The 13,540-nt window shown below is 33.8% G+C and overlaps 1 protein-coding gene across 1 annotated transcript in view; it reads right to left on the reverse strand.

The window, feature by feature from the left end:
• LOC130901651 (BTB/POZ domain-containing protein KCTD12) overlaps positions 1–12,425 on the reverse strand; it is a 46,278-nt gene extending 33,853 nt beyond the window's left edge. Inside the window, exon 1 of the mRNA XM_057813169.1 lies at positions 11,978–12,425. Within this exon, the coding sequence (XP_057669152.1) occupies positions 11,978–12,393 (416 nt within the window). The 5' untranslated portion in view covers positions 12,394–12,425. The remainder of the gene's footprint in view (positions 1–11,977) is intronic.
• Between the last annotated feature and the right edge of the window lie 1,115 nt (positions 12,426–13,540).

Genomic DNA, 13,540 nt, shown 5'->3' on the forward strand with positions numbered 1-13,540 from the left:
TCAAAGTGTAATCTATCCTATCAAACTTTTCTCTCCACCAAATGGAGTCGTATTTTCCAATTTATAAATGCTCGGTGACAGTTATTTCATTCTATATCAACTTTATAGTAACCCTCTCTGTGACTAAATGAAATCTTATTTTCAACGATGCGACCTACATAATTTCCAAGAGACTCAACAAATGAAACACATTATTGTACGAGGATGGTCCTAGAAGTACCTAGCCCAACAAAAAAAAACAAAAAAAATTGCAAGGATACACTATTCCCAGTTTAAAATAAGAATCGTCAAGTTCCTCAAAATAGTCCTTAACTGCCGACCTTTTCATTGTTGGAAAATCATTGACCATTGAGCCATTATTTCAAGTCTGAGAGCAGAAAATAATGCGAGGGAGTTGAATCTGGCGAATAGGGTGCATGATGTAGCAATTCAAACTTTAATTCATTAATTTTAGCCATTGCAATAACGGATGTATAAGCTGGTGCATTGTCTTGACAGAACAACACTATTTTTTTAGAAAATTGCCTACATTTTTGATTGATTTCTTCGCTTAAACGCTGTTTCAGGATAGTTAATGAAAATTATCCCACACAAATCCAAAAAAACCGACGCCATGACCAAATTTTCTTCAACATTTCTAGAGTCGTCACCTTATTTGATCGACCACTGCGATTCTGGTCTCCCGACGTCCACGTTTAAACTCTGTTACCCAATATTTTACTGTTGATAATGAAGAATCAGTCCCATCCAGAGTAAAATCTAGTTCAGTTTTTATATTGGTTGGGTTAACGCTTCTAAAATAAAAGTATTGTATCACATAACGTTGACCAATTTTTTCCAAGATACCAAACCATTGAAAGGAGCATAAGATAGGCCGACGTGGATTGATCCTGTTATGGACGTGCTGGAGTTGTATGATGCGGCCGAAATCGTTGAAGAACAAGCTCTGCAACTCAACCTAAAATAAACATTTTTCAGTGCGTTAGCGACGATATTCTGATTGGGCACAACAAAACTAGAGATCAGTTGATTCGTGAGTGTCTTGATTTTTTTTGAATAGGATGATTACAAAGTTTTATTTCGTGTGAAAAAACCATCACCGTGAATTTGGTATCGGCTTGAAAACTCGTAAAACAGAAATCGTCAACGCTTTTTTTGAGTTGATGCATGTCTCCAAGGTATTAAACACTACTTAAGCGTTTTAAATTATTCAAGTCGAGTTGACCATTGGATTCATTAATATCCCAAGTGGAGAACTGATGGTAGGTCAATATATCCAGAAAGAGCAAGCGGATTTATGTCAGGAGTAAACGGACGTAGTATCAATTCCATACCTTGACCATGACTTCATGAGCTACGATGAAGTTTGGGTCTACTTTGAGACAGAATCTCGACTCTACGATTATTATTGTAGCGGTTTTCTGTGGGAACTGCAATTTTTCGTTTCGCATTTTAAACTCATTTTCTCAAGGAATTAAAAACTCTGTAAAACCATGTACAATGGTCTTATGTTTTTACTGCTACACTGTAGAGGGTTACGAGACATTTGAAAAAGAAGTTTCAACTAAAAATAGCTTTAAAACAGTTTAATCAAAGACCACAACTAATGACGAAAAACCTTGAAAAGTTGAAAGTTTTGTGGAAAATCCTATTTAGAAAACTGCATTACAACATGTTTTAAAGAGATGATTAGTCTGTAATATTTTTATAATGAAACGCTACTACTTAGTTAGAAGATTTTTTTTTCATAAACCCAACAGAAATGGAAATATAAGCATGTCAAAATTAAACTAGTTCATGAATACTCTGTATAAGAGTTTTGAGTATGAAGGAATTTTATTCATTAATTTTGTTGGTATATCAGAAACGGTTAGGTAAATATATGCAAGAGCAAATTGTTGTGGAGGTAATTGACGGTCTCAACCCCCTTATCCTACTTCCAGGAACAATATTTTCTCATTATTATATAATTAGAAAGACTTTCCAGAGATCTAGGTGTGTGGATTCTCACTCTACCATTCACTGTTGGGATTTAATTAATTTAGTTGTGATCCCTGGTGGCCCTGTAAAACAATATTAAAGCCTATGGGAACCACACGAGGTTAAATAACTTCATATTGATGACTCAGACAATCTTTTCTCTTTACTATATTATAGTTTTCTGTATATAATTCTTAAATACATTATTATATCTCTATATTGAATGTTTGGTTTCATTTCTTTTAAAAATATTGCAATATTTCTTGAGCAGATCACGAGGGGATGTTAAAACTAAACTAAACTAGTTGATTGTCAGATTCTTATTGAAGTACTGCAGAGGACGTAGCCTAAATTTTATAAAGAATATAGTCAACAAAGATATTTTAACTGATCTGCATAAATTCAGAAAAATAAATGTAATGTAACTTAATAAATTGAGATAATATGAATTTCAAAATGTTGTATATCGACGGTTGACGGCCCTTTGAACCTACAAATATTTATATTTAAAAAAATGCTTTGATTGAAGCACTCTTTAACCTCAATTTGGCAAAAAGGTCGATGGACATCACGTAGTTTACGTATAACTCTGTAATGATGTTTTTTATCGAAAAAAGTGTAATAAACAGAAATTGAGCTTATAAAAAAAAAACAAAGAAATTAAGCTTTATTTTAAGATCTTAATGTTCTACCTAAAGCAAGTTATATATACTTGAATAGCTTTTGTTTTACGTAATTGAGGATTTAACCTCAAATAACGGGAAAAGGGTACATTTTTCAACAGAAAGTCGTAGAATACTTTTTAAAGAGCTTAAAAAGACCTTTCAAATGATCACTGATAAAAGTCGTTTCGACTGAAATTTCAGTGAGATATGACGTAAAATAGTTAAAGCTAAAATAAAACATTGCACTAAAACTAATGCCATTTCATTGAAAATTAAAATTAAACTTAATCCTTATACGAAATACTTAATTTGGATGTTATTCACGACATCTGGAAGTTTGGCTGATTAGAAATGCATAATTTTGAAAAAAATGAGCAATAAATAATACTTCTTTTTATTTTTCAAAAAAAAATTTTTGCCCATTTTTTCTCCATACCTATATGGTATTATTATTTCGCTTTTTTTATTTTTTTTGTAGCATAAAAATTGACGGAGTTATAACCAAATTAATCTGTCCCTATAGTGCGAGGATTGCTAATCCACAGCCCTTTGACCCTTTATTAATAAAGGATCTCATAGCTTCAAAGTTAATGGAGTTACGTAAAAAATGAGAATATGAAATTTTTTTTTGTGAATTATAGGATATGAAAAAGTTTCAAATTTTGGCGCACGGATTTTTTCTGTGCAAATACATCCCAGCCAAACACAAGATAAGCAGTCTTCATTTACTGGTACATCGGTTGATTCGTTTTCTTCTTAATATCGAAATATACAACAAGGATGTACTTAACGGTTATGATAATACCATTGTAGATACATTAATCAACCGTCAAAGGTTTAAGAGAAAAGATAAAATCCCCCAAATGTTTCTCAGGCTCGCCTTATTGAAGAGTCTTAAGCGATATTGAGTAGAAATGTTTAGAAGAAGGGATTTGGTACCTGCTTTGAATTTGTCTAAAAAACAAGATGAGATTTTGGGGTCAAGATTAAACGACTGGAATTTACTTTTTCCTGGTACGAAAATTTCAGACATGGTGACGATGAAATGAAAACTTTTTTAAAGCAGATGTAGTGATGAATTGATTGAATTTTGAATACGATTCAAGTTACTGACGGTTGGTGATTGACTCCTCAAAACCTAGTTTGAATGCAGTGCTGCTATACAACGGAAACAAATGTCTTTCAGTGTTGGTTGCCCATGGTTCTGATATGAAAGAAAGTTCCTTCTTGGAAAAATTGTCAAGTTTTATTTGCGACTGGAACAGCAGATACAGAAAAAGTCACCACGCAAAGAAAGTGTGGTTTGGATCACTTACTCAAGGGCGGAAGAATGTTAAAAATGATCTTTTAGTGAATCCTGACAACATACCGATGTTGCGTTTCTTTGTATTTTTATAAAAATATATGTCTTGTTATCACAAAGAAACCTGATTGACGAAGGGTAATTTGAAAGGAAGAAAATTATTTCTTAACAAATCTACAGGAGCCCATATCATAATGGTGAGAAGAAAGGCGATCTTTCTTTTTTCAAATGTCTCCTCTTCGAAAAATATGTTTGGAATTGGATCCATCATACAAATTTGTTTCTAAAGTATGGACAAAAACGAAGACATCAATAGGAATGTAAGGTGTCGCGTCATAATGAATATTCCTATGATTAATGTGAAAAGAAAAAATGAAAAATCATGAAAACGACATATCGATTGCAGTTTCTCAGGTTAACAACACGTAACTACATAAATTTTACATAAGATAGAACGAAATGTAGCACGCAAATTCTCTTGTTTAATTAAGTCGTGAGGAATTGTTAACAATGTGAATGTTGTGAATAGCATATTTAATTTTTAATATGCTGTTTCTAGTTACTAGGAAGCTTCATGCTACATCAACTGTTCTGTACCACATAATAGAGACAAAAGGCACGTACGGATGCGTTCAGCAGACTAAACTAATTTCTTCTTGTTTTTTTACTCGTTTATTTCATTGTTTATGTACTGAATTTCTTACTTCTAATTGTTTTAAAATTTATTTTACTCTATACCAGCCGTTTCTTTTTATGACTAATGATAATTAGAAAAAGGATTCACAAGGATTTTCCGAATTTAATACTTAATATTGCCTACAGATCATCTAACAAAACTGGGAAAAGATTTGACTCCCAATATTGATATATTGAAAAATTTTTAGCCTACTTTAGAACCAAACAAAATTTCAATGTCAAAATATTTTATTCTCCTCTTAATTGGATACATTTATAACAACGAGCCTGCAACGTCTCTAGACCTTCTTGCTGTGCAAACCAGACCTCCACAGCTTTTATTACCTCCTCGTTAGAAGAAAATTTACGACCTTTTGAACTTTTTTTCATTTGAGAAAAGAGATGATAGCCAAATCTGGTAAATAAGGGAGTTGTTCTAGTAATTCAAACCCAAAATCACGAATTTTTTCCATGGCAACATGAGATTTGTGTGCAGGGGCGTTGTCCTGCAAAAACAAACCAACTTGGGTCGTTTTCCGCGACTTTTCTGTCTAATTTTTTCCCATAGTCATGATCAGTAATATCGAATAGTAATCACCAGTTATTGTTCTACCCTTATCTAAAAAATCAATCATGATTACTCCATGGCAATCCCAAAAAACTGAAGCACGAACTTTTCCAGCAGATTTTTGGACACGAAACTTCTTAGGTCTTGGAGAACCAGATTGTCGCCATTCCATCGATTGTTGCTTTGTTCTTGGATCGTAGAAATGTATCCAAATCTCATCCATAGTAACAATTCGATTCATAGATCGAACGCGATGCTTCTACCCTTGCGCGCTTTGGGTCAACATTCAAACATTTGGGGATCCATTTTGCAGCAATTTTTCTCATGTCCAAATTGAAGTAAACAATATGATGAACGCATTCGTATGAGTTATTCAGGGCTTTAGATATTCGTTTTAGCCCAATTCGACGATTTTTATGTTTCTTTCAAGTGAACGGAATGGACAATAAGAATGGGGCGTATTTATTTAGAAGAGCCCGTTCGTTGAGAGGAATCAATAGAAAGTATCCACTCAGATGTTCTGATTCCTCTTTCGATAGGTTTAAATTTCTAACCAAATCATTTAATACTGCTTAGGTGAACAGCTATGGTTCATTGCGTTCTTCTTGGAGTAAATTCATTCTCGGATGAATTGAACTGTCTCTCAAATCTAGCTAATACATCGATCAAAATGTCAAGTGGAGATGGAATTGATAGATCTGGCCCATGTGGCATAGGTTGTGTTGCTAAGGGAATGCTGTAGCAACCAACGCTCTTTTTATTTTTAGAACTTCGTTTAATGGTTTGTTTACATGATTCCGTATTTCAAACCATCACCACCACCAAACTTCTTAACTTCCAAAGGCGCAATCCTTCTACACAGTTGCGATACACTTTATGGGGAGCATGAATATGATTTGTCTTTATCCCCAAGATTTAAGTTGAAATAGGCAAAATACAGGTTCTTTACTAAACAATAACAAAACCTTTCCGTTTCGAATCGCTCATTTTGTATTGACACTATTTTCATAGTTGTCGAAAGAAGAACAAGATGACCGCAGTCGATATTTGATTGAGAGGAATTTGCCGCTCGTTTGTAAGGTGTTGACAGACGAGAGAAACATTTAACAGACCGACGTTCTACATGTAAATCCTAACTTCACACGTGAATCGCGAATGTGCGCGTTGTAGACGCTTAATCACCACGGTGCGTATCAGGTGTCTGATTATTTAGCGGAAACGAATCCTCGAGATACAAATTATCGATTTTTGAGTTAAGCAGACGTAGTAGAAAATAAACGAATTGTATTTTTTAAATCAGCGTGAAAAACTTCTCAAAGAAGGCCTGTTATTATTTCGTCAAAGATTTTGTTGCTGGGTGGTGTTCTCATTAAGAAATAATAGAGTAAATCACCGTTTCGATGTGAGGTTTTTTCAAAAATCCATGACTACTGGGCATTATTATTCATTTCACCAGATTTCCGATGCATTAGCAAAATTTTATTTTACAGAAATGATCCATTTTCATCACGATGTTATTCATAATTAACATCGGAAAGTTGTTAGCAACAGTTACCCTCTGAAATTGATTTTCAGCCTTTCCGTCCGTTTAACCAATAATTATCAAAAATAATTTACGGAAATAACGGAAAAAGAGATACGAAATCAGTGATATAGGTTTCAGGAGAAAAAAAAATGTTTCCACAGTATTAATATATGGAAAACAGTGAAATTTGTAGAAATGCATAATAATCAGTGATTTTTTAAAAGGTTTAGGATTTGATTTTGAAAAAACAACACAAAACATTTGAAAAATTGATGAAATCTTCAATGCAATCGATAGAACGATCAATATAATTTAATGTTTGGAGATGATTTCATGGAAATGATGGCCGAGGCTACGCTTTACATAGACCATGGCCAAGATCCAATTTTGGCACACACTCTCCAACATATCGACCGGTATTTCAGGAATAAATGCTTCAATATAAACTTCCAGTGCATCAATCGTTGTTTGTAAATCCCTGTAGATATTAGCTTTAACATGGCCCCACAAGAAATAATCCAAAAAAGTTAAATCACACGATCTAGGCGGTTAATTGAGGGGCCTCAAACGTGAGATGAACTTTTCACCGAAGGAGGCTCTTAATTTGGTCATGTGGCACCGTCTTGTTCAAACTACATGTCAGACATGTCCAATTCTTCCATTTTGGGCAAAAAAATCTTCAATTATTACACGGTAGCGCTGGTCATTCACGGTAACGTTCCGTCCATCGTTGCTTTTGAAGATGATGCCACCGGACCTTAATCTACACCAAACAGTAACTTGCTCGGGATGCATTGGTAGCTCTTGCAATGCTTTTGGCTGGTCTTCACACCAGATGCGGAAATTTTGCTTGTTGACGTATCCATTCAACCAGAAATGAGCTTCGTCGTTGAACACAATTTTTCGATAAAAAAGTGGATCTCAAACTTTGTCATTCACTAAATGTTAGACGTTGTGGAAGATCGTGTGGCTTCGTGTGGTTTGTTAAAGTTTAAGCATGGATGTTGAGAAATGTTCCTTCACGGTAAACATTTGCCATTAAAGTAAGAAGTAAATTCTCACTACTATCTTGATGATACATGTCAAATAGATACAATACGTCTTCTGTGTTGACGACGCATCACCTACGACTAGCACTCACTGGCTACTTAAGCTATGAAAACATTTTCAGGCGACCAAAACACTGCACAATTATTATTGCTTTCAATATTTCAAAAAGCAATGGTTTTATTGCCGTTTTTAATAATAAAAAAATATTTCTTAAGTATTCTTTATAATGGAATATGTATTTTTGTAATTTTTGAGTAAATCCTCTTCTTCTCGTCGGCTTATTTAACCATATTTTATCAACTTCATTGAAACTTCCTTCTGTGGGTTCCGTGTCGTATCGTTTTTCCGTTGCGTTACCATAGCTACGAACAATAACTTATTAGGAGTGTCAGTGTAAAGTTTGACGTGGAAAAAGTAAGCAATAAATTTGAAGAAAAAATGGAGAAATACCTATTTTTATTTAAAAGTGAAAAATTGGACTGCAAGCTTCAAAAGAGGTAAATTTTCCATTGAATATGATGACCGATCAGGAAGACCAGCTTCTGTGTCACTCCCCGAAAATATTGATGCAGTTCATGACATGATTTTATCAGACCAAAGAATTGGGCTAAAGCGGATATCTGAAGCACTGAATACGTGTCGTTTATCAAATAGTTCACGTCAATTTGGACATGAGAAAAATTGCTGCAAAATGGATCCCCAAATTATTTGTATGTTGACCAAAAGCGCGCAAGGGTAGAAGCATCGCGTTCGATCTGAGCTCGATTTGAAAACATTTGTAGACTTCTTAAACCGAATTGTTACTATGGATGAGACTTGGGTACATTTGAACGATCCAGAAACAAAGCAACAATCGATGGAATGGCGACACTCTGGTTCTCTAAGACCTATGGAGTTTCGTGTCCAAAAATCTGCTGGAAAAGTTCTTGCTTCAGTTTTTTGGGATTGCCATGGAGTAATCATGATTGATGTTTTGTATAAGGCGAGAACAATAATTGGAGATTACTATTCGACATGAACTGAAAAATCTTTAGGATAAAATTAAAGAAAAAAGTCACGAAAAGCTATTTAAAAGTGTTTTGTTTTTGCAGGACAACGCTCCTGCAGACAAATCTCATGTTGCCATGCAAAAAATTCGTGATTTGGGGTTTAAATTACTAGAACACCCCCCTTATTTACCAGATTTGGCTATCATCTCTTTCCTCAAATGAAAAAAAGTTTAAAATTTTTCTGCCAACGATGCAGAGCAAGAAGAAACATTTTTTTTAAAGGTCTAGAGACGTTGCAGATTCGCTGCAATAAATGTATCCAATTAAGAGGATAATATAATGAGTAATAAAATATTTTGACATTGAAATTTTGTTTGGTTTTATAGTACGTTAAGAATTTTTCAATATATCCTTGTATTCTGTATGTATAATGTAAAATTTCGTTGAAAATGACAAATACAACTACACGCCGTTCCTAAATTGTCTGGACTAAAGAGATCGAGAAAAATAAGCGTAGACAATCGTCTACAAGGTTCAGCATGAAGAGTTTTCGAAAAATAAATGGAATGTTTCTTTTACAAAAAGCATTCGAAACATTGATAAACCCATTTTATCACATTTCGAATTTATGAGGGTTGTCATAGCACTGATTTTCCATTTATTGATATTAAACGCGGTTTGAGTATTAGAGAATCATAAAAAATATCAGGATACCATGTATATTAACGTTATTAATAATAATAATCGATCAGCTAGAAAGCTCGATGGGGCTTAATTATAAAAATTGTATCGCGCTAATCAACATCGGAGTCATTTGATCTTGTTACAATCATAAGGGAAGGCGAAGGAAATATATGAAAAATTGTAAAAAGAAAGCCAGTACATCGTATGTATTAATGTATGTATTATCATTTTTTTGCTTGATATATTATCAAACTTCGTTTCAAATACACACATCTCCAAAAGTCTTGGCCTCCTTTTTTATATTAAATCGTTAACCCATTTTTTATTACTAAAATATGAATTTACGTTTATATATTATTTTATTTAATTTCCGGAGAATTAAAAATTCTGGTAGCTACTAGTTGATAGTTAAATTTACTACAGAAAAGGTTGATGCATAATTCATTGTCTGATTTAGGTGATTTTTTTGCTTGATATATTTTCAAACTTCGCTTCAAGTACACACATCTCCAAAAGTCTTGGCCTCCTTTTTTATATTAAATCGTTAACCCATTTTTTATTACTAAAATATGAATTTACGTTTATATATTATTTTATTTAATTTCCGGAGAATTAAAAATTCTGGTAGCTACTAGTTGATAGTTAAATTTACTACAGAAAAGGTTGATGCATAATTCATTGTCTGATTTAGGTGATTTTTTTGCTTGATATATTTTCAAACTTCGCTTCAAGTACACACATCTCCAAAAGTCTTGGCCTCCTTTTTTATATTAAATCGTTAACCCATTTTTTATTACTAAAATATGAATTTACGTTTATATATTATTTTATTTAATTTCCGGAGAATTAAAAATTCTGGTAGCTACTAGTTGATAGTTAAATTTACTACAGAAAAGGTTGATGCATAATTCATTGTCTGATTTAGGTGATTTTTTTGCTTGATATATTTTCAAACTTCGCTTCAAGTACACACATCTCCAAAAGTCTTGGCCTCCTTTTTTATATTAAATCGTTAACCCATTTTTTATTACTAAAATATGAATTTACGTTTATATATTATTTTATTTAATTTCCGGAGAATTAAAAATTCCGGTAGCTACTAGTTGATAGTTAAATTTACTACAGAAAAGGTTGATGCATAATTCATTGTCTGATTTAGGTGATTTTTTTGCTTGATATATTTTCAAATCTCGCTTCAAATACACACATCTCCAAAAGTCTTAACCCCCTTCTCTGTTTCCAAATTTTGTGGCACTTTATCATAAAAATTAAAACAATATTGTAACAAAAAATTATTTTCGTCCGTATATATATGAATTTTTGTAGAACCAATCAGATTTAACGATATAACTTGATAATGCCGGGTAATATGATATCTGAGTTTTATCGAGGCTTATATCATAAAGGTTTATCTAATCACCATATTGCTCCTAGTCTGAATATGCCACGGACTTGGGTGAGTCGGATAGTGGTCCTAGTCTAGGTCACGGGTCGCCCTAGAGTTACATCAGAGAGGGCAGACCGTTACATAGCTAATTTCATCCGAAGAAACCGATCGTTCGAAGTCACTTTTTACTAACATACTGAAGGGCAGTTTCGAGAAGTAGGAGATTACATTCCTCGAATCTAAGAGCAAGACTTTCACGACCACACATATGCTCGTCTCCAATGGGCTCAAGAGCACAGAGATTGGCTGAAGGCGGAAGGCGGAAGGCGGTCTGAAGAGCCCCAGGTAGACAAGAACGACTCAATTTTACCAGAGATGTTGTTCTCTATCATGGCGGATACGTGATGTTTTTTGGGGGGGGGGGGTTATAATGTTTGGTCGCCGTACACCATTTATTGTCATATATGCCGAAAACTTTATGAGACCGATATTTCATCCGTTGCTCAATGATTATGGAGCAAATTTCATTTTTCAAGATGATAATGCCAGACGGTATCGCACGAAAATGGTACAAAACATCCTAGAGGAAGGATATCCAAAGAATGAATTGGCCAGCAAATTCACCAGACATGAATCCCATTGAATATATGTGGCAGATTAATATCCAATCGAGAAAACCTTTCAAGAACTGACTGCTGACGTTCAATAAGAGTGGGACAATATGACTGACCATGTTATGGATGATTTCTTTATTTTTCACTCTACACAAATTGATCTTCTTAGCAACAAAATGTATACAGTGATAATGGAAAGGTTGATTAATGTCCCAGATAAAAAAACTAAATGAAAAATTGAACTTCGAAATAGCTATTTAGATACCAAACCCAAACAGGATGAGAAAGAGAAAAAGAAATGAAAACAAACTCGAATAGCATTTTTTTTTCAGCAAAAAATATTCATTTTGAGTCTTATAAGTTCTCGAAATATTCGTAATTTGACACAAACTACGGTGTCTTTCCGTCGGATACGATTTTCATTTTTAAATAGTCAGTATTATATCAAATTTACAATATATTTGTATCGCAGACAAATATTTTAGTAAATAAACAATAAAAAATTATATAAATATGAAAAACATGCTATTTACGCACCTAGACAATTTTCTGAATTTAACATCAGCTAGACCATCTTTTCCAAATTGGAAGCTGCCTCTATACCCAACGGTAATAGCCCCTGTTGGTCTGTTTTTACTCTCGTTAGCAATTGCCTCGACCAGTCCGTGCAACATATATTTTTCAGCTTCAGTTTTCAATCTTTCCCTTTCTCTGAAGCAATCGGGCAGCACTACGTTCCCATCTCTCAAAAAATCAAGCACATATCGAAATAACACTCCGTCACGATCTAAAAAATAACGATTTTTAGCATCTTTTAGAATCGGTTCTCGCCCTGTGAAGATAGCATAGAGAAGAGACTCGGGATGGTTTGTGAGTGATTTTAATGTCGTAGTGTAAGCGACTCCGCCGACATTCAATTCCAACACGGCGGGAAACTCGCCTCCATTGGACATCGTGTCTCTCGACGAACTGAGGCTCTCTGAGCTGCTGTGATGGAGTAACGCGCGTTTTCTTCTCCCCTCCTTACAGTGCTGGAGTGAGCCACAGAGTATTTGGGTCAAAACATCACATATTTTAATGAATGTCGATATTTTTGAAAATTTATCAATGAAATAATCATTGAGCATTTGATTATTTCATAACCATTAAACATGGTTAATGCTCAATCACTCTTGACTTGATACCTATCTGATATCAGTGAAAAAATACTTTTCCACATTCCGTGCTAGCATGGATAAGTAAATGAATGTAAAAAAAACTTTAATAAATTTTTTATACACTCATTTATATTTAGATTTTTCTGTTCCACATATCTGCTCCAGAACCCTCTCCAAAAATCATTAACTGGTCATTAGTTTTAAAAAATTCATTTTCTCCCAGGAATTCTAGATTCTAGCTATTTAATACTGGAATATATCCATCAAGTAATATTAGTTACAAAGTTATATTATTGTCAGATATGGAAAACCGAGAAAATGCCAGAACCATGGAGAAGAGCCATTATATTATCCATTTACAAGAAGGGAAACAAAACATTGTGTAAAAATTACAGAGAAATAGCCTTATTAGATGTCACATACAAAATATCGCATCAATTCTGAAGAAAAGACTGGAAATATACGCAGAAAAATTGTTAGAATAGTACCAAGAAAGGTTCAGAAAAGGTAGAGGAACATCCGATCAAACAGCTGATGTTGTTATGAACATAAGATACCAACACAGATCCTTTTTGTTGATTTCAAAAGAGCTTATGATAGTGTAAACTGATGACATCAGAGAACACAACAAATATAACAAAAATTAATAACAAGAAGAGTGAACCTTTCAAAACACAACAAGGACTAAGACAAAGGGATCTCCTTCTATTCAAAGTAGCTTTGGAAGGCTTAATAAGAAAAACCAAGATTAATAGAAAGGGCGTGATGTTTAACAGAGGTCACCAATGCTTAGCTTATGCCGATGATGTGGCGTTGATAGCAAGAAGATATCACAAAACAACTGATAACAGCAGCAGAAGATATAGACCTACACCTTCAATAATGACAAAACAAAGTTTATGAAAATAAAGAATGCGGAAAACAATTTCAAACTACAGAAACA

Source organism: Diorhabda carinulata, chromosome X (genome assembly GCF_026250575.1).
Source record: "Diorhabda carinulata isolate Delta chromosome X, icDioCari1.1, whole genome shotgun sequence".
Lineage (NCBI taxonomy): Eukaryota > Metazoa > Arthropoda > Insecta > Coleoptera > Chrysomelidae > Diorhabda > Diorhabda carinulata.